Here is a 22195-nt window from a genome sequence, read left to right as displayed (position 1 = left end):
GGGGAAAGCTCATGACATCGGGCTGTAAGAATTGAATGATCCAATCAGAAATCATTACAATGAAAAAATGTTGGGATGCAATGATAGTCCAACCATCTCCCATCCTTGTTTCATAGAAGGTGAAAGCAGCATGAGTGCAAAGTCAGGATATCAGTTTGTGCTTTGTTTTCACAAATTGCCAGTGATTGGAGGAATTCTTACTGCTGACTCTCTCCAGGGGTCAAAGGTCTTCAGCACCTGACAGCATGGATCCTGTCTGTAATTGGAGGATAGCTGCAAACAAACCCTGTCTCTCTTCACCACAATCACTGGTGACAGAGCTAGCATCCGCCATCTTGTATTCTCTTTCTGTTGTTGTTTTTCCTTCAAGAGACTGCACTGTCTTGTTCATAAATCAAAGTATACAATAATGTTAAAACATATTTCATGTAATGTAAGAGATTTTTGTGTACTCAGAGGTATTTTGACTCTAAAGAGAGGGTACACTATGTGTGTTGTATGTCATTTTTGTGGTTAGCAACAGACAACAATTTCTTTCTTTGAAGTAATCTACACAAGATACAACATCTTCCTGAGACTCCTTTTCATCTGCACTCAAAACTGCAAGTCCCGTTCATATGAAGTCATCTCACTAAACCTCATGTGTCTCTTCTAGTCAAAGTCTACCATGGGAATACTTGTCATCATAGCAAACACATATAATCCTTGAAGAACAAATTGGGGATGAACAAGGTATGATGGCATATGACAGCCATCAGTCACAACTGGACAACCATAAGAAGAAGTAGTTCTTGGCTTGACAGATGGAAAAGCATTCAGGCAAATAAAGCAGTGCTCATTTCTACTTCGCAGCATGTCCTGTGATTGAAGGGAGCATAGTTTAGAAGCATTCATATTTTTATGTAAATTAGTCCCCAAAAGGGCCATATATCTCCCATGTCTCTTCATTCATATATAAATCCAAATCATACATGTACACGAACTCACTCAATTCCTATTCTTTACATCTAAACAGCTTTCTTTTTTTTTCTCTCTCTCATATCATTCACTGTATCTCACATTTCTATCACTCACACTCTTAGTGGCTTCCACTTGCTCATCACCTTATTTTTCTTCTAGACTTCATCAGTTTTTTTTTTTTTATCCTTCTTTAGAATGTGTATACAAATACTGACTAATCCTTCACTTTGTAGATTCATCATGATCTCAAATCAGAGGTAGGGTTACCTCTTTCATTGAATTCAGTAATCAAAGACCTACACATTTATATGAACAAATATTCTTAGCTTCTTCCGTTTTGTTTGCAGAAAATGATATTATTTAATGATTACACTCTCAACCATTAAGTCTTTCTGATAGACAATCTTTGTCACTGTGTTTACCTCTCTCTCTCTACTCCCTCCCTTGTTGGGGCATGTTACAAAAAAAAAAAAAACACCAACAAAACAAAACTTATTTTTTGAAGGAAGAACCTTAGAAGATACAAACTATCAATAAAAGTCCCCTTGCGGTCTACATCTGCACCATTGGGAAGCTATTTCTTGCTGTTTCTGAATTCTATTCTGGCATATTGCAGCCTCAATTCATCATGCTTGATCTAAAAACTGCTTGGATCTAATCGCCTCATGTCATGGTAAGCCCCAAAATGCTCCAGCATTGGCAAAGAAAATAGTGCACTGTAGAAGCAATAAATACAGGCATTCACATAGAGAGGACTACATCATGGAGTTGTGCAAATCCAAAATCAAAATCAGATCTAACGAATAATGCAGATAATGTAGGGTGTTCACACTCAACTAAGAGGGCATTCAGAAGCAAAAAATTTATACTAGAATGGTATACTGTACACGCCAAATATTTCGTGAGGTTTTTATTTTCGCAAATTTCGCGAGTCAAGTGCTATACGCGAAATTGAAGACATGCGAAAATATTGACTCCAATCCCGATGTGGATGTGACGTACGCATGTACATTCTCTGCTCAGTACAGGGTTCTACGATCGTGAATTTAACCACTCGCGAAATTGTTGGGAATTCCAGATTCACGAAAATTTAGACTCGCGAAATATATGGTGTATACAGTTACTATACCAAAACGGTATAGCTATGCGATGAATTTATATATCTGAACGCTGACTAACGAAACGATGTATAACCAAACAATGTATAGCGCAACGACGGTCAGAGCATCGTTACGAACTAGAACTCGATAACGAATCAGCACTCCATCGTGTCCATTGTGTGTCTGAACGTATGGCGACCATAGAACGGAATAACTGGGCGGGGCTTAATGGGAACGAGAACAAAAGGTGACCTTGTACCTGTCACACATGCGCAGTGAGAAACTGCACATCTATAGACGTTTATCCGGAATGGTCGAAATTAGCGTCTGAACAGTCTGTCGGCTATACGATGATTCCTTTATACGTCGTTTCTTTATCGAGTTTTGGTATAAGCTGGCTTGTGTCTGAATAGGGGGTATGTCACTCAGAGATTGTAGTAGTATTGCAGCATGAAAATTTCCATTTTAACAATATGAAGGGTTTGTTTGCAAAAACCGATAAGTCCACTTTTGAAGATTTTGAAGTACGATCTCTGTCATAAAGTACAAAATAATACCTTTTAAATGATATATTGGTCACTACATAAAAGGTATATTTTTGAAGTTATGGTCAAAAGAAGCAAAATTTTTCTTATTATTCTCTTCATTTTTCTTAACCTTTAATCGCAAATATCTCCATTTGGCAAATATGGACTTATCGGTTTTTGCAAACAAACTCTTCATATAATGCAGGTACAGTAGAGCAATGAGAAAAAAAAAACGAAGAAATTGGTATCTATTAAGATATAAAAATCAAAATCTTGAACATTGTCTTCTAAATTATAGATCGCAGTTACCAGAAGAGCATACCTTTAGAACTATCATATGTGCTTTTCATGCAACTTCATCAGATGTCTCTTATCAATTCACTTTAATACCCCTTCTGAACAGAGCTTATTGAATTGGAATTACATGTACCTCAACAACATCTGGACAATTTCACCCTAGTTTTGTCTGGATGTCACAGTAATTTTAATGTTATTTTTTTTTGTTGTTAAAATTTACCGTAGGCTGTCCAGGGGAACTACCCTGACATTTCTGATGACACCACGACAATGTCCAGACAACCCTTCTGTTAAGATGCTCTTGAGGTAAGATTTCACTGATACACACAATATGAATGTGCAATAGTGATGGTGGAATGACACTAAATGCCAAACACAATCATACAGGGGTCACAATCCCATCTTGTTTACAAACATTGTTGCCAGTCTGAATATACACATTTTAGATTGACATTTATCCTCTGCATCTAGAAATCTTTCTTCTTTGATGACTCTGTCCTTGAATGATTTGAATTCATATCATTCTGTTTCTTAATAACATTTTTTTTTGTGCATCTGAAAGACATTATGAGCAAAGTTATCAACCACAAATCCACGTTGAATACACCAGGGATGTAACTGTGTTCCCATCAGACAGCAACACTAGTTTGCTAGAAAATGGCGTGGCTATATAGATTATGCTTGTCATTCCAATTTCCCGCTAAAGGGTTGGAACCCATGAGAATGGTTAGGTTGCTATGGAAACCTACCCAGAGAAAGCTTTTCTATTTATGTCAGTGTCATTACCAACAGAGAGGATTTTTATCCTGTGGTTGTTCTCTGGACATTGTTGTGACTGCTAATAAAAGGGCTGAACACCCCTTTCACTGTTCGCTCTAGGGATCACCAGGAGATTCAGTGGGGAACATCCGCCAAAAATTATTTTGTATTTGTGAATGAGCAGCCCAATGAATTTCTCCAGTTCACTCTTCTGCAGTGCAAGCACATGGTGCATGCGCAAAATGGCTTGCAAGACATTATTGCTTTGTTGACCTCCGCTTTTCACCCCAGAGTTTACCCATGATGCCTTTCATACTACAGTGTCACCCGGGAGTTTCTGGGATATCTTGGGTAAAATTTGCTAGGTGTGAAAGGTGTATCAGATGTGTCACTTCTAGGAGACAGTTTTATGTGCTTTGACTATGAATTTCCCTGATTCTTAACCCCAGGTTACATGGATGGTCCATACTGAGATTTTAAGCCTGCCTGGCATTATTTTGAAAAACCAACTAATATGAAAATCCCAACATATTGGGCAGAAGCCTGAGAGGATTTACTCCTCACCAAATAGTAGGCATGTGTCATGCACTCTGAGCTGGCTAGAATAAGTCAATTTGAAATTCAATCAAAGGGGGGGGGGGGGGGGAAGGAGATTGCAAGCAAGCTGGAGAAAGGAATACAGAAGTATGCTGGTTGTATCCCAGGGGCCATGTCAAGCTGGGAGCACCAATATTTAGGAAGAGAAAGAGGATCCAGTGGTGATGGGTAGGGTCGGTGTGTGATATCGTATCATCTACCACACGTCTTCTTGATTGTCTTACAAGACACAAGTAGGACCCCTCCCATTGGTTGCATTCGCACTCTCCTTTAACTGCTCCACAAGCAAATCACTATCAAAAGAACTAGATCTGTTTTGTCAATGTATGAACACTGAAACTTGGATTAGAAAGCCTGAATTTGGCAGTGGTTGTTACTGCTCGAACCTGTTCCTTACGGGAACCTAGTATACCAGGTTCCTGTGGATCAACTCATGAACAGCGACCTGTACCCAAAATATAGACAAGAGTGTCTGCATTCGTGGCCTTGTGTTAGGCTGACTAAAAGAATGACTTTGAGTCTCTTAATCAATATCTGTTCCTTTTCTGTATCAAATCCGTGTGTATTTTGTCTAATTGAACTTTTTCCAATGTAGTAGCATGCATGTTTTGCTTTAAAACCTGTATGAAGACATACATAGCCATCAAGGATGAGCTCACTAGATTTTGACTTTTGCAGACCCCATTCTGGTGCCCTTACATTGTGTAACAAAGAGTTTCCGAGCCCGTCCAGGCACACTCTATTCACACCTTACATGTGATTGATATTTTGCATTGTTCGATGATACATGCAGGTGACCATGGAAAGGGGATACATGTAGCACTTGACTGCTTTTGTGCTGGTGGATTAGCAACCTATCCAGCAAAAAGAATCTTGTTTGGGGGCACTGAAGGCTCTTGGAGAATTGCTTGACGAATGGGTTAACAGACAAGTCTGCCATACAAAAGATGTTGTTCTACAGTGGAAAACAGATTCTGACATGACATTTGATTTGATGGCTACCACGGGTTTCCTCACACTATGACAAGCCTCTTGTCTTCCTGGTGTTCAAGATTTCCCATTAACCCTACTCAGGCTGGGCTTTTTGGCCATGCCCCGAGATCTTGGCCATTAGTGGCGTGATTGTAACAAAATTTGGCAAGTGCAACACCCACGTCGTAATCTACAATTGTCAAAGTCTAATTTTAATTGATTAGTTATGCAAATTAAACCTACAATCTTATTTTAGCCCGTTGAACACTAATAAAAAGCACTGAGAGTCCAATGTTTAGTTTGAATATCTTTTTATATGTTTCAACAATTGCACATCAAAAAAGAAAAAAAAAAAAACTTCCAAAAGTTATTGCTGTTCTTATGTATTTTCTTGTTTTTGGAATTTGTCATGTATTTCCTTGTTTTTAATTTTTAGTTTTTTTTTTTCATTGGAAATTGTCACTGACCACTTTTCCACCATAAATAGCATAAAAATAATCATTCCAAATGATAAATAATAAAAATAATTGAGTTTTTATGAGTTAAGACAGGGCACTCTTTCCAAAGATCTGGGCTAAAATGCGTTTCAAAACAACTGTTCATTTATGAACTATACAGAAACACACTTCTGGCTCAAACGCTTTTGCGATCACACTTTTTTCCGAGTTGAGTTTTTAACCACATGATAAAAACAGTTTTGTATTTATCAACTGCCCAACATTCCCTCAAAGTTGTTTGGAAACCTTCATTTTGCACTAGAAGTGAGTTGATAAATGCACCCAAAGAATAAGATATAATGGCTTATGACAACACACACACACAAATACAGAAATAAAATCAGATGTGAAAGTGACCAAGCTCTTGCATTTCTTTTTTTTTTATATTAGCTTGATGCACCTCTCTTATACTGCATTCTTGAAGATGTTCTTGTTAGCAAAGGGTCATCAACTCTGCAGCAACAAAGAGACTAAAAAAAGGGGAAAAAAAAACAAGAAAAGAGACTACTTTCCATTGCAAGTTTCAAGTCTATCATCAAGAAATAAGAGAAGGGTTTCCATATCTTGGGACCAGGAGCCGTACATTGTTGGGATTCATGGAGAAACAGGAAGTTGGAGAAACAATGGTTTTCTTTGAGATTCACCTGAAAACTGACTCCAGAGGAAATGGTGTGTGGATCAGCTTTCAGATATCTCAAAAAGTTTCAAGGAGTCAAAAACTGTGAGACCTCACCCCATTATACACTCTCCCTGGGCTTGGATTGCTATTTCTTCTTATCCCAAAGTTCATCACACTACAAATGGAGCACGTTCTTAATTTACTTGTTTGGCAGAAGAAAAATCTAAAAATTTTCAAAACACTTTTTTTCCCCTGGTGAATTATGCTGGCATGACCCAACAAGATAACAACAGACAAGGAATACAAACTATCAAGGAAAGGCGGTTATAAAATGGCATTGACGCTCACTGGTTTTGTCATAGACAAACATAATTATACTCTACACTGGTCAGTTGCTTTTCTCCATCACAATAACTTAATGGCAAATGACAATGTGAGCCAACACACTCTTAGTTGCACAGTTGTAGCGTCCTTGCAGAACTACACATGTGGCAAAGGTATACTGACTGACCCTTGCATCCAGCAGTCAGCTATAAATTTCTTTTGATGATCAATTATGGGTATTATACATCCACCATGTCTCACTACTGGCCTAATATCTGTCTTCTCTTTGGTATCACTTGCCCATGGGAGTAACTTACTGCTTCATAGATTGAATATTAATTGAAATATCCATTGGCCTATAGGCCTACAATTGTATCTTATACTGCTGAAATAGTAATTTTTGCACAGTTCATTTCACACTGAAGTGGAGTACTACAAAGTTTGCATGACTAAAACTCTGCTAACTTGTTGCATTTCTGGTAATAGTATACATTACCAGGTAATACAGAAAAAAAAAAACAAGGATGATAAACCTAACATTTCTTTGCAGCTAATTTTTCTTTGTTGCTACTTTTGCACATATTGTGAAAACAACAATTGCTTTTTCAATGCAAAATAATCACACATAAATATGAAACTAAGTGGTATTTCAAAAGCTGGCAAACTACTGGTAGAATGTAATTCCTATGGGAATTCAACTTAAAAATCACACAGGGCAGTCAGCTTTCTGGGAAAGAAAACCCGGTGATATATACTAGCCCCTTTTAAAACTGATATACATACTGACCGACACACAGGATAGAGCTAGGAATGCAGAAAATAATTTGACTCTACCACTGAAAAGATTCTGAAGTTGTATCACCCACATATGTTTACTTCTTCTCACTGAAAAGATAAAGAAATTAATGCAAACTTCAACAAAACTTGCATTCATCAGATCTCTTGTATGAGGACAGGTGAATCAAATTTCTACACAGCTTACCATAATGCACCCATCTACAAGAAACTCTTGCTGTTAGTTTACAAGGGACATGTGATTCTCATAGTTGAGCTTCACTAGATTAAATTGCAATTTATCCTTTCTATCTTCAGTCTTACCAAGGAGCTTCATGAAGCTCTTCAATCTTATCAAGTTTTTGCAGTAAGATAACATGATGTTCACACAATACCACATTACCACAACCATGTTATATTTGTTATCAATTTTTGCATAATGCAAAGAATCACATCTGGTCAAACTTTCTATTATTCCACCCCAACTCTTCTGCTATGTTCTTCTACAACAGCTTACAGTTCATCTGGCAAACATTAGTTTTCTACAAAATGTTCATCTAGCTGCGCTAATTCATCATACTTCTACCAAGAGAGCAGTTGGATTTATCAAAGTTTGCCCAACACAGCTGGATACAGCAATCACATAATATTAAGACCCTTAGGCATGAGGTTTGTTTTCAATTTATTCCAAAAATTCTGTGAAAGATAGAAGGGGGGGGGGGGGGCGTGGACAGACAGACAGAAAGAGAAACTGTTTGACCACTTGTGTAGTGTTGCATTGACTTGTTAATCTATTTACACTGACAGAATGCAGCAACTGACTTAGAGGGTTCCTGGTAAGAGTGTTCTCCTCTTCAATCCCAGTAGGTCTCTTGGGGTAGGAGGGGCGAGAGAGGAGTGTGGGATACAGTCCAACTCTTTTAGCTTTCATACACCCAGCCTCTACCAAGCCCCCATATAACAATACTGGTTATCATGACCCCAGCAACCGCATAGCTCAATCAAAGGTCAAGCGAGATACCTCATGATGGCCGCATAATTGGATTACAGCTAAACATCCGCAATGGTGTAACTTTGCAGAGCAAGTATTCGGTCATCTAGAGATTCGGTATAAGCTTTGGATCCACCCAATGGGTATGTCTGAAAAGAATGCAATAGTTCTCTACTGAGTACAGCAAGATTTAACTAATCATGAGTTGCTGGTTCTGGTAACATTTAAATATAATTTTGAGTCAATGAAAGCATCTCTAGGATTTGACATTCTCTTCATATATCTCAATCTGTCAACCTGTTACTCTGTATCTGTCTGTCTATTTCTCTAATTTCCATTATCACAGCACTAGAATTGCATCTTCTTTTCATTCAATGTATCAAAGAAATGTTATAGAAGTAACCTATAGAGGCACAAAGAGGACTGACATGACAGTCAGTTGAATGAATCTTGAGTTGTCTGTCACTCATACACCCTATGGGATATCCAAACTCTCTTGGCAGTAACACTCCATAACTTTTTCCTTAACTTGTATCTTGGGAACAAACTGGGACTGCCACAGCTAATACATCATAACATCACACAAGACGGCATGGATCAGTCTGTTACAGCAAGATCAAACATCCATTAGAGAGTCAAAATGTCAGTTTGGGGATAGAAAGAGAAAACCCTGATGATACAAGAAGTGACCGACATCACCGGCTCCAGAAGGTAGTCATCTCGCTGGAAACAGAGCGCTGGTGGAAAGAAAGAGAGTTATACCACCTCAAACAAGAGACAATGGAGAGGGGAGATGGAGGCCACATCTTTACCCCACAGATATCTTGTCTCTATAAAGTACAGAGAGAGAGGGGGGGGGGGGTAGGAAAAGGATTAAGAGAGAGGGAGATGGAGTGATAGATAGATAGATAGACACAGGGAAAGATAGAGAAGTGGATAATGACAAAAGTGAGAAGAACTTTTTGGTTGATCCCAGTTCTGCAGGGTGCTTTTGTAACACATTCTTGGATAGATGAAACAATATTATCCCTAAGGTGGGATGTATCCCTACCCTTTGGGTGTAAAACTGGTAGCTAAGGCCAGGCCAAAGTGATTTCTAATGGGGTTAGAGACACTGGCACTGACTATCAGCATGGGATTCCGATCTTGATGATCGACATATCTTAGTCCCCTAGAGAGCTAATGCAATCTATATAGTAACTAGATGAACTTAATACATTGAATAGGAAAAGGCAACAACATATCAGTGCTGAACAATAATTCCATGCATCCAAATGTTAAATTCACAAAGAGAGAGATACAAGGTATATGTGTCAAATAGACATATAGTGACTTTCACTTTCTCTTCCAGCCAAAGTGCTCACATTACACTTGCCTGCATTTTCCCCCCTCTAGCAATATTTAGACCTACAGACATATTTTCTATGTCAGCCTCATTGTAAACTGCTCTCTACGTAAAATAGATCATGTGTGAACAATCAGTCTCTCATTCCAGTCTGGAAAATGTCGAGAATATGGAAAAAATAAGCAAAGAATGTACTTGCACATAAGAATTCTGTATAGAAGTAGCCAAGAGTTAACACAAACCAAAGACAAGGGAGAAAGATAGGTAAAAGGAAGAGTATCCCGCTGCAGTAGACGCATGAAAATGATTGAGAAATGGCTCATTTCCGAGGACAAGCTCAAATTGGGCATCTATTAGTACGGCCTGCTCCTTGTGGCTTTTATTTTCAGCTAAATTGGGGAATGCACTGCTCTGGGTACTTTCATTTCATGTGAACCATGGTTCCTATCTACACATGCTCTAGAGCAGACAAAATCAGGAACGGGTAACAATTTCAGGCTGTCAGCTCTGTAAAATAGAGGAAAGGAGAAAAATGTGGGGATCACAGCTGTTTCTGCATGGTTATACTCAAAGTGGATCATGGCAGAATTCAAGCCACACTTTCTCCTAAATCTCTTTCTCCCTAAATCATTATCCACCATGTCAAATTGTCTGACACCATGGAGCCTTGGTGATGCCTAGCAACGAAAGGTAGAGGTGGGTAGCTGCTGGGCTGGATGAGTGATGCCTGAGTTCTCTGGGTTGATGTGATGAGCTCTCTTCTCTCTTGGTCCCACTGCTTCAGACATGGGTGTGGTAATACACAGCAAATGACAAATGACCACAGAGGATCTGTTGTGGTCACATGTAATCAAATAATATTGGTACGATGAACCATACGGACACACTGGATTGTTAGCAAGAAGTAGCAAATAACTCTCCATAAGATGTATGATAGACTCACCATGGGAAAATCTATTTTCAGTTCAGTTCAATAATATTTATTTCCAGCAAACAATATAGGCCTACATGTATGTACATGTCTGTGGGTAAAGGTTACAATATTATGATTTTGAACATGCTTGGGGCAAATATCTAGATGTAAAAAAAAAAAACAACCACAAAACAAAACAAAAACAACAACAACAAACAAACAAACATATACACACAAAAAACAAAAACCTGTGGTGAGAGTGCCCTGAACATAAATTGTATACATGTAATATGCAGTGATATATACAAAATGATGATAGATGGAGATAGAAAACAGTGATAGGGGCTAGGGACAAGGACAGAGATATAGGGACTAAGGACAAGGACAGAGATATAGGGACCAGGGACAAGGAAAGAGATATTAGTACCTGGGGAAAAGGAAAGAGATATAGGGACTAGGGACAAGACTAGAGACATAGGGACTATGGACAAGAATAGAAATATAGGGACTAGGGACAAGGACAGAGATATAGGGACTAGGGACAAGAATAGAGATATAGGGACTAGGGACAAGAATATAGATATAGGGACTAGGGACAAGAATAGAAATACAGGAACTAGGGACAAGAATAGAGATATAGGGACTAGGGACAAGAATATACATATAGGGACTAGGGACAAGAATAGAAATACAGGAACTAGGGACAAGAATAGAGATATAGGGACTATGGACAAGGACAGAGATATACGGACTAGGGACAAGGACAGAGACAGAGACAAGGAGACAAAGACTCTCTTAGATATTGTTTATTTTGTTTTTTGTTTTTTACAGTATTTCTGGATTCACGCCATCCTTTTGTTACATAAACCAGTTTGGTGTTTCAAAGACTTCCCTCACAGTGCAAAGGGAGAAGTACCAAGAGAAGTGCATGAGATTGAGTAGTCCGTGTAATATGTGACAAAGTAACTGGCAGCAAAGAAACCCAAGGTAAAGAACAATTAAGTGTTATGACCACTCTCTTTCCTACATCACAACATCCATAATGTTAAACACATGTACAGCTCCAGAAACCATCTTGTAAACTGGCTGTATAAAAGTATATAAATCATACCACTGTTAAATTCCTTTTTTCACTGCAGCCTATGAAACCCATCTCTATCCAGGTTCACCACAACAGAAGAGTAAGTTGATATCATTATGCTGACTTAGCGTCAACAACTGGAATACATTTATTTTCTCTACCCTCTACTGATGGCCCACTCCCCACTGACAAGATGATGATCAGCAAATTACATCCTCTCGCATCTACAAGAAGTATCCTAGAGATAGACAGCAAGCCATCTCACTCCTAGTAGCACCTTTCTCTCAGGTGCCCTAGTGTGTCACCAGTCATGGTTTCATCTCCTGTCCTTTGATACTATTTTGAGAAGTAGGAGGGTGAGGCACAGACAGATTAAAGGAGCACATGAAGATGACAAAGATAATGACATGCACACAAACGATGTACCTACGACAGAGCAAGCCACATTCATATAAATCTAGCCTTTTTAATATCTCTTGTAAGATGCTATTCCTTGTTAATTAATCTATGAGTACTATGAAAAGTCTTGCTATGTCCCTAACCGCCTTTTCCAAATGAACTTGTCAAAGGGGTGACATTATACGTAGCCTAAATATCATACCTCCTAGCCACTCTCCCTTCCGGCCCCATACCACCAAGAGACTCATCCCACAAACTGTCCTAGTTACATCAGTTCAAAGCCTTGCTGCTGTAATTGTTACATCTTTCAGTGAGCTAGACATGTCTCTTCTAACCAAGGTTTGGCCCAACCTCCTGGCTGACATCAGAAGTACTTCAGAGACTAGCAAAAGACTTTTGGAAAGGGAGAACAGGAATCTCCTCTTACTATATATTCATTTTTTATTTCAAGCCTTCCTTCAGTTCCATCACGTCACATTTGAAAATAATTTTGAATGTTAGAATCCCATAACTAATCACAATGAGCAAGCAACATTAATTGATCCCTAAATGAGGAGAAATGTACTGTTCTTGCTAGATTCAAGATCATAGTGAAATTCAGCTTACCTTACGCTCATCAGTTACAGCAGGGGAATATACACTGCCATAAAAAACTATAATTTTTGGAACATTCCAGTGTTTTTTTTTTTTAAGGTGATAGGCAACTAAGGGCATTGTTTGTTTGTTTTTTTGGAAGGTGATGGGCAACTAAGGGCATGTGAAACAAAATATATCCTTAGAAGTGTACTTTTTAAAAACTGCCATTTCATTCTGGTTTCTTGCTGGTATAAATACATATAAATGCTCGCTCCTCCGCTCGCCAATCCTATTCTGGTTTTTGGTCAGTGCTGGGAATCTCCTGCTTGTCTGCCTCCACTTAAAGACAGCAGCAAGTTACTCAAGTGCACTACTTACCCAAAATATGATTTTTTTTTTTTTTTTTTTTTTTGTGCATGCACATTTCCTTCAAAAACACAGAAACATTTCTTGTTTTCCTTGCATTGTGAAATGCGTATTGAAAAACTCTGCTTGGCTATTTCCCTTTTTATTTTTCAATGTAACTTCACCTAATGGCAAATTTTCCTATTTTTGCCAAACACATCTGTATGATAATTATACTCAGATACCTGTGAGATTTGCATACAAGTTGCAACTGTTCCACTGAAATACAATATACTTTACAATTCTGTGCAAATAAAGGTTAGTGTCTGGTTTGCTGTGTATAATAAAAAGAAAATAATATCACAGCTTTAAGAGACTGCAGTAAAATGCCTACATTTGTAAATCACTCCATTGTCCTCTTAACATTTATGAAGTGTGCTGTACTTTTGTAATTTCATGAGAGCTAATTTTTCAAAGGTGTTATAAGACAGCAGCAGACCTCACACTTGGAGACATTTGCATGTCTACATCAGATAGTCAAAAGATCTTGCCCTGAGAGGCTTGCTTTACTCTAGATCTAGATCACGGATAGCTTTCAACTGCTTGCAGAAAAAAAAACCCAAAAAACAAAAACATGTATGCCATTATGTGTCAGTTATGTACAAACTTGCTTCCATTATGGATAAACTATCAATCAGTATGACTTGCCCTTATGTGAAAAGAATATCTAAAATTTCTGCAGCTCAAGACATTCATTATAGAAAAAAAGGTGAGAAAAAAAAAACACAAACAAACCACATGCCCCTTTCAAAAACCACACAATCTTTTATGTTGGTAAGAAACATACTTATTTTGCACATTCTTCAGAGTGAAAAAAGTCCTATATGTGTTGCAGAAATTAACTAAGTATTGTTTTTATTCACCTTCTCTAGGTTACTCTTGGTTCTCTCAAACAGATGGAATTTGGATAGAAGTCCAAATGTTCAGCCAGATGGCCAAGAATGAATTCTGTGTTGAGAGGCTGGTGCTAGGGGCTGTATTTGAGGCCATCCACCCAGATATTCACACCACATCACATCTGTCATGTATGACCATTTGGCTCACTTTTCAGAGGAGAGAAAAATGACCTTGGGTTTGACTGGCTTTTGCTAAATAATCTATTTTCCATGCTAATCTCAATTTCTGACACACTACTGACTACCAAACTACTACTTTGCACACAACTAGATGTATAGAGTGGTTTAGAAGAAAACGAGGGAGGGGGGGGGGTGGAGATGAAGAGAGGGAGAGAAAGAAAGAAGACAACTGAGAGCAAAGACAGAAAAGAGAGGGAGAGACAGAGGGTAAGGAGAAAGATAGATAGAGTGGGGATAGAAAGAGAGAGATGGTAGCAACAGTGGTAACATCTTTCCTCTGTTTTCATGGTCTTTTTTTTTTTTGGGGGGGGGGGGGGATGGGAGAGATAAAATTCCAAACTGGACCTCTGACAAATGTCCTTTTCATTCCCTCATCACTATGGCATGTTGTCTGATGACATGGTGGGGAAAAAAAATCAAGCCACATCAACAGGCGAAAGGAGAACACTATCAAAAGCTTATAACAAACATGGCATCCCATTCTCAGAGTCACAGCATTTTGGAACAGATAATGGAGCTAGACCAATTCTTTAGCTAGAAAACCCCTCTCCCCCCTCCCGACCCCCATGGATGGAAGAGTAACAGTTAAAAAGAGTGTTAATGACTGTTGGCATGGTAACCAAGGAGTAACACCAGAGAAGGACAGTTCATCAAAACAATACAAGAAGAGGTAGAGGGGACATCTTAATGGTGAAGCAACTCTTTCTGGCTTTGTGACTGAGCAGGAGAGAAAATGGGAAAGAGAGAAGGGGGAGGGGGAGAGAAAGGGAAAACAAAAAAAAAAAACAAAACAAAACATGGCAAATACACAGACACACACACACACACACACACACACAGGAAGACATCTTTGGTTTGTCTGTGAGACTCTTTCTGCTAAGCACTAAGACATTATTTGCCTTACCCCTGGTTGTCAAAAGCTTTTTATGCCTTATGCCTGACATATTTCATAATATGACAAGTCGTTTTTCCTTCGGATGAAGGCAAAATACTAGGAATTCAAAATAGAATCATTTGCTTCACTGCCTAAGCTTGAAAGCTATCAATTTTATTGTGTTGTAGAATGCAGGAAGCATATGTCACTGCCCGGCTCAACACCCACAAAAAATTGGCTAAAATGAAATTTCACTTTTTACATAAACTGAAAGAGTAATCTCTCAAAGCATTAAAATGATATATAACTTGTTCAAAGTGGACCATCTTTTTAAACCCATTCAAAAAGTGATTGACATAAGACAGAGAGAGAGAGAGAGAGAAGGAGAGAGGGGAAGTTAGGAGGTGCAGTTTCATTTCCAAGTTGCCAAGAGTCATGAAATTAAAATACACAGAAAGTTCTTGTCTTCACTATACGCATTGAATGTTAGAGGTAACTCGCATAAATACACTGTATCATGCCACGAAAAAGGCTGTTGGCTCCAATTTGCAAAAATTTCATGCCGCAAAAATGTTGTGTTTTACAGTACTTGGTCCATTGCAGAAAATCCTATTATGCGACTTTCTTTTTTGTGAGTTTTGAGCTGGGCGGTCACTATTTTTCCTCCTAGATCAGACCTATGCCCCTTAGCTGCACTTGATATTGATATCAGCATGGAGACTTTGCAGAGTACAAACATGCACAACTTTGTGTGTGTGTGTGTGTGTGGGTGTATGCCAGTCTTAGAAGCGAGGCACAGGTGAACTGCCCATATCATACTAAAACTGGACCATGATTGGCTGGTCATCCATCTACAACATCCTGGGTATCAAGCTTTCCTTTCAGCCAATCCATGATGTCAGCATGCTTTGTGATGATTGATCTGCCTTGAGTATTTTGGTGAAAGTTGGCAGAAAAAGAGAGAAATGTCTCAAGATGGCTTCAAACTTGCTTGATATGTACACAGATCAGGCATTTGGCTTACTCAGGGAGATCATTACTGTAAATATCTGCAATGTGGACAAAATTTAGCATCAGCAGATTTTTTGTTAAGCTTCTCCATAAACCTGGTATTACTTGCTCAGAAGAAGGGCTGTGCAATATTGTAGCTGGATTTCTAGTGACTAATGATTCACATGTGGCTTGTTTACTATAGGTTCTTCTCCTACTTTGTGTGCAAGAATTGCCTTCATAAAATGATTGCAGAAATATATTGTATACAATGTACCAGCAATGGGTTTGCACTTAAAGAATTGAGTCTTCAGAATGTCAACATTAATTAAAGGGAAGATAAACCCCAAGAACAATGTGGATTGAGTGAAAGCAGCAACATTAGTAAAACACATCAGTGAAAGTTTGAAGAAAATCGGACAATCGATGCAAAAGTTATGAATTTTTAAAGTTTTGGTGTTGGAACCGCTGGATGAGGAGACTACTAGAGGTTATGACGTATGAGTGGACTACAATATCAAGAAAATATAAAGAAAATACTACAAAAATCCATTTTTCATGAAAATTACAAATTCCATCAACTTGATATTGACATATGTTAAGGGTAGCAATTATTCCCCCTGCTTTCTGAAAGCGGTTGGTCCACTGCTCTTTCATAATTCTAGAAAAGTGAATTTTTGTTGAATATCCTTTATATTTTCTTTGTATTGTTGTCCACTCATACGTCATATCCTCTAGTAGTCTCCTCATCCAGCGGTTCCAACACCAAAACTTTAAAAATTCATAACTTTTGCATCGATTGTCCGATTTTTCTCAAACTTTCACTGATGTGTTCTACTAATGTTGCTGCTTTCACTCAATCCACATTGCTCTTTGGGTTTACCTTCCCTTTAAGCATGATGGTATATATGTGACCATGCACCTCAAAATGAACATAAAGTCACACACTCTGATTTTGCGTGAAGACTGAAAATAAGTGAAATGGGTCAACCTAGCCGAACTTGACTTTTTCATATTTTCTGAAAGAGCGGGTCTTCTTTTACATTATGCCAAAATTTGGTATCACAAAACGGGCAGGAAAGAGTGGTTTTTTTAGCAGTTTATCTCGAACATTTTTGGTAGAATAGTGTGATTAGGTGTGTCTTTAGAATCCCTTTTTCATTTCTGAAAAACCTTGTCCACACTCTTCACTTTCACCTCTAATAACTTTTGAAAAGATAGTGCTACTGCTTTGAAAGTTGGCATTAATTATGGACAGAATGTGTTAATGAGGCGTGCTCAATTTCAGCTTAATCTGATAATCCCTTCATTGTTGTTACTCTGGTGGTTTACTTCCTGTTTTTTGTCCCATTCATCGCACAGCCAGCGCGGTTTGGTAAAGATTAAGCGCTTGAATAGACACTGTACTTCAGAGCCTCTTTTCTCAGTTCACACTTTTCCTGAGTTTGTGCTTTCTTTCCACTACTTAGATAGGTTAGGAGAGTCCATTTGATTTGAGTTATACATCATTTTAAAGCATAGAGTCTGCTCTTTCAGAATATGGTCTTAACTAAAAATTTATGTCTGCTGACTTTTTGTTTGTTTTGAGGTGCAGGGTCAAATATACAAGAAAGAGGTCTTGACTTTTATAGCACAGGCTGATCTGTCATACTAGGAAATGTAAGGCATATGCAATCCATTCTTGTGATACCCTTTTGTAAGCATACCACTTAAAAAAAGCAGAAAAAACAACAACAGAGGCTTCATGATGATTAGTAGGCAATAGGGCCTATATGTTATCTCATACTTGATAATTTTTGTGATGTATTCAATGTTGTCTTATTATACAATTCTACCTTCAAGTTTGCCAGAGCTGGTCCTTAACCCTCTGTGGCTTTATCTTTTATACAGAATCACATATATCCAATTCACTTTGTCAATTCTCTGCTACATGTGATCTTCTTCAGGTTAAATGAATGAAAAAAGAATTAAGGGCATATTTGTTAAGAAGCAGTGGAGGAAAAATGGTCCTACAAAAACCAGCTGCCAAATCATGCAATTTTAATATTGCTTGGCAACAAAATATTGTTTACATGATTTGTAAATGCCACAAGTTTCAAACTTTCCTAAAAAAACTAAACTCATTGACCCTGCTCAAGTGGATACTTTTGAGTTTATACATCCATAGGAGATGTAGAGAAATAGTCTTTCAGTAAATACTGAATAAAAAGTGCTTTCTGGACATTAAGTTGAGAGTGTAAAGAATGCTTGTATCATATTCTTGATATTACCATGGCTTGTGCAAATAATGCACAGGACACCACATAGAATTACATACTGACTCTTTAGTAGTCACAACATTCTGACTATATGTCCATTTTGTTCAAAACTTTACTAATCTACTGAATTTACAGCATTGTTTTCAGTAAAAACAACTAGCTAGGGGCACTTCTCTGTAGCCTCAACATCATTTCATCAAAACTACCTATAGCATTATAATATCTATGAACCTCAAATAGACAGCAAACAATCTACAAAAGTTAATAAATAAAGGATATTGGCTAGCATACTCGCTGTAGAAAGATTACACACACACACTTATAGTGTATTGACAGGACATAACCATGTCAACAAGCATCAGCATGAATAGGAGATAGCTATCCAAAAGGACGTAACTGATAGTATATGGACAAATGGTATAATTAAATGATTTGATCACATACACATGCATCATTGGACAACAATCAATTATATTCTTGTTTAAACAGAACGCAAGGTAATAAAAAACAAAAACAAAACTGAAGTCAGTTACCTTTGCTCTCTCTAATCTCTGCCTTTGTTCATGGAATGCTGGTGTGGTGGTTTTGAGGGCTGCAAAGAGAGAAAAAGTAGTAGACAGCGAACAAATATTATTCTGATTCTTAAAGCATTTCACTGCCAGAAAGTATGTGACCTATTGTGTAGAATGGAATGAAAATGAGCTGTTAAAGTCAGTCATTGCAATGCCACATGATATCTTGAAAAACGTTGAGAAAAGTAATAACAACTTGTCAAGCAGTGATGTTCTTCACTATATGCAACCTTCACTCACTTTCCTCCGGTATCTGCACGTGAAGACTGATCTTAAAATCCATTTTGCTGCATAGACTGCTCCATCTGCCATTGGTAACATAATGATCATATCCAATGATATATGACATCCAACAAAATGGCACTAATATGGTGAAAGACAGCTACTGGTAAAATTCTTAGGTAGAATGCTGTCATCCTGTCCAATAGATGGACACTGATGTACAGCAACACTGTTGTACAAGTGGTATTGGTGGTGGTAGTGGTGGTGGTAGTGGTGGTAGTGGTGGCTATGAGCTTCTCCTCCTTGAGATGGGCTTCTAAACAAGCTACATCTTGGAGGAGAATGGATGGGAATTCCATGTGAAGGAGACTTAAAGGAGGAAGAGCTGCTTGTTGTAAATGAGACTGGTAGGTGAGAAGAGATGGCACAGAGTGCATATCTCCACCATCATGGTATCTTAGTTTATAGAGTCATTAATATCAAGCTATTATTTACCAGCCAAGACGGCTGGCTGCCATTGCAAGGTTTAAGTTTGTAGATAGAGATGGACAGAAAGAGGTAGGGGTGGTCTGGAGGGTGGGATAACTGTGAGCGGTATACAAAGATGCAAAAAAGATTTGATGATGTATCGGTATCAGATGTCTCAGACTAGATAGTGTGGGAGGAGAGATGGGAGATGGAGAGAAAGAAAGAGACTGAGATTTGGTGTGGAGGAAGGAAAGGGGTGTGGCTACACCCTGTGACGTCTTTCAGGAATGCATGTCCTTGTATGACATCCCTCTGTTGAGACCATAATGATGCCATGACACTAGAGGCCTAGCTCTCTTCTTGTGACGTCATAGTGAGCCATGCTACCTCTATGACATCAATTTCTCCTTTCCAATGCTGCTGGCTTGAAATGAATAGGTTATTGTTCAAGCACATCCTTTACAATAGTAAAGACATTAAATGACTGGTAGAGAGTGTTTAATTGGAAAATACAACCAAGAAGGAAGGAAAGGGAGAAGAACGGGTAAGGAAGCAGAGAAATCACATATGATTTATAAAGATAGACTGAATGTAGGAATTGGTGAGAATAACCCCATCCTTCGAGAGAGTAAGAGAGAAAGGAAAGGAAAATGGGATGATAAGAATCTGGCATAAACAGCAAGTAAATAGAGAAAGAAAAAGACAGAGAAAGAGACAAAAGGACAGACTGACAGACATTTAAACCAAGATGGAGGGAAAGGGATAATTTGTAAGTCTGTGAGCAAACACAAGGAGACTAGAGATAATGTGATAAATATTACAAGGAAAGAGATACAGCTGAGGTAGACAGCATGTACTCCCTAGCAGAGCTAGGATATGCTAGATAGCATCCAGAATGCATACCCTGGATGACGTCAAATGTCAAATATTTTGACGACGACTCTGAGATCATCATACAGTCTATTGCTGCTGCTGCAAACTTCTCATGGAAGGAGAGAGGAATGGCAGAGATAGTTGGATGACAAGAAGGCATACATAATGATTGTACTGCAAAGGAAAAATATTCTATAGATAGGGAGATGAACAATGAGGAAACATTAGAATATGATTGTGAATGAGAGTACAAAGGTTGCTCTCAGCTGTCTTCAAAAGGGACCACAAGGAGTAAACCAACCTGGGTTCATTCTACATTCTGATACAATTACCACTGACTGCAATGAAAGTATCATAGGATGACATTCACACAGCTATGTGCTAACCATGCAAACTTTTATGAAATGTATGAGATTATGTGCATATGTTAGACTGACAAAAGTAAGTGAAGAGAGGAGGATACATGATAGGATGGAGGGGAAAGAAAGAGATAAAGGGTATGCAAACTGGCTCATCTTCAGGATTGCACAAGTATGAGAGGAATGTAGGCCTGAGATGATGTCACATCGGCATGGTAGAAAAATGAGCTGCCCTCTGATACTGCTACCACCCCATCCTTACAACTCCTGAGGCCCCATCCAGATCTCCACCCCTTCCCCATCAACATCAGCCCTATCCCCATCAACATCACCACCACTCTCTGGTACAAGGAATGCCATGTATTTAGACATGCACTCTGACAAGACAGTTTTAACATGTGTAATCTTGTTACACAGCTATCGTGTCATCAGCTAAAATTAGCGCATACTTCATGTTTTACTTACGAGCCACTCAACAATACAGTGGAGAACTCTCTGAAGAGCTCCTTCAGTCTTCCATGAGAAAGGACTTCTCCTATACAGGCAAGTTATGACCACTTTTATACTCTAATTAATCTGTTAAATTACCAATTTTGTCAGCTGCTAATGATTAAAATTACAAATTATCTTCACAAAGAATGTGTTATTTACTCCTCTTGTCTATATTGTGTTCTCTTCACTATAAATTAGTCTCTGCATAATTGTGCAGTGTAGATCTTAGCTTATTGATTGAAACATACTATGGGATTAAAATACCATAGTGAGTGGCATTCAGAGTTGATTCCATAAACACAGTGGGTGTTAATCCTACCCTGACACCTTCCTAGTCATGTCTAATCCTACCCTGACACCTTCCTAGTCATGTCTAATCCGACCCTGACACCTTCCTAGTCATGTCTAATCCTACCCTGACACCTTCCTAGTCATGTCTAATCCTACCCTGACACCTTCCTAGTCATGTCTAATCCTACCCTGACACCTTCCTAGTCATGTCTAATCCTACCCTGACACCTTCCTAGTCATGTCTAATCCTACCCTGACACCTTCCTAGTCATGTCTAATCCTTCCCTGACACCTTCCTAGTCATGTCTAATCCTTCCCTGACACCTTCCTAGTCATGTCTAATCCTTCCCTGACACCTTCCTAGTCATGTCTAATCCTTCCCTAAAGCCAGTCTTCTCACTATTTCATCTCACCTCAATCTAGTTTGATACATATACAGCCTCTCTTTCCTATCATATAAATAGACACACATATGACAGCTGTTACAGTAAAAAATACCTCCAAGCACAGTACAGGTCTGCATAAATGGTTGCCAGTCAGAAAAAGACTGCTTGGTTTTTTTTCTTTCCAAAAAAAAAAAAAAA

At 38.5% G+C, this 22195-nt stretch overlaps 1 protein-coding gene across 1 annotated transcript in view; it reads right to left on the bottom strand.

The window, feature by feature from the left end:
* LOC140232377 (uncharacterized) overlaps positions 1–22195 on the bottom strand; it is a 207881-nt gene that overhangs the window by 11280 nt on the left and 174406 nt on the right. The window contains exon 6 of the mRNA XM_072312503.1: positions 18868–18926. Coding sequence (XP_072168604.1) covers positions 18868–18926 — 59 coding nt within the window. The remainder of the gene's footprint in view (positions 1–18867; positions 18927–22195) is intronic.

This window comes from Diadema setosum, chromosome 8, assembly GCF_964275005.1.
Source record: "Diadema setosum chromosome 8, eeDiaSeto1, whole genome shotgun sequence".
NCBI lineage: Eukaryota > Metazoa > Echinodermata > Echinoidea > Diadematoida > Diadematidae > Diadema > Diadema setosum.
Note: the sequence above shows the minus strand (reverse complement) of the source record. Positions and strands in the feature narration are given on the sequence as shown.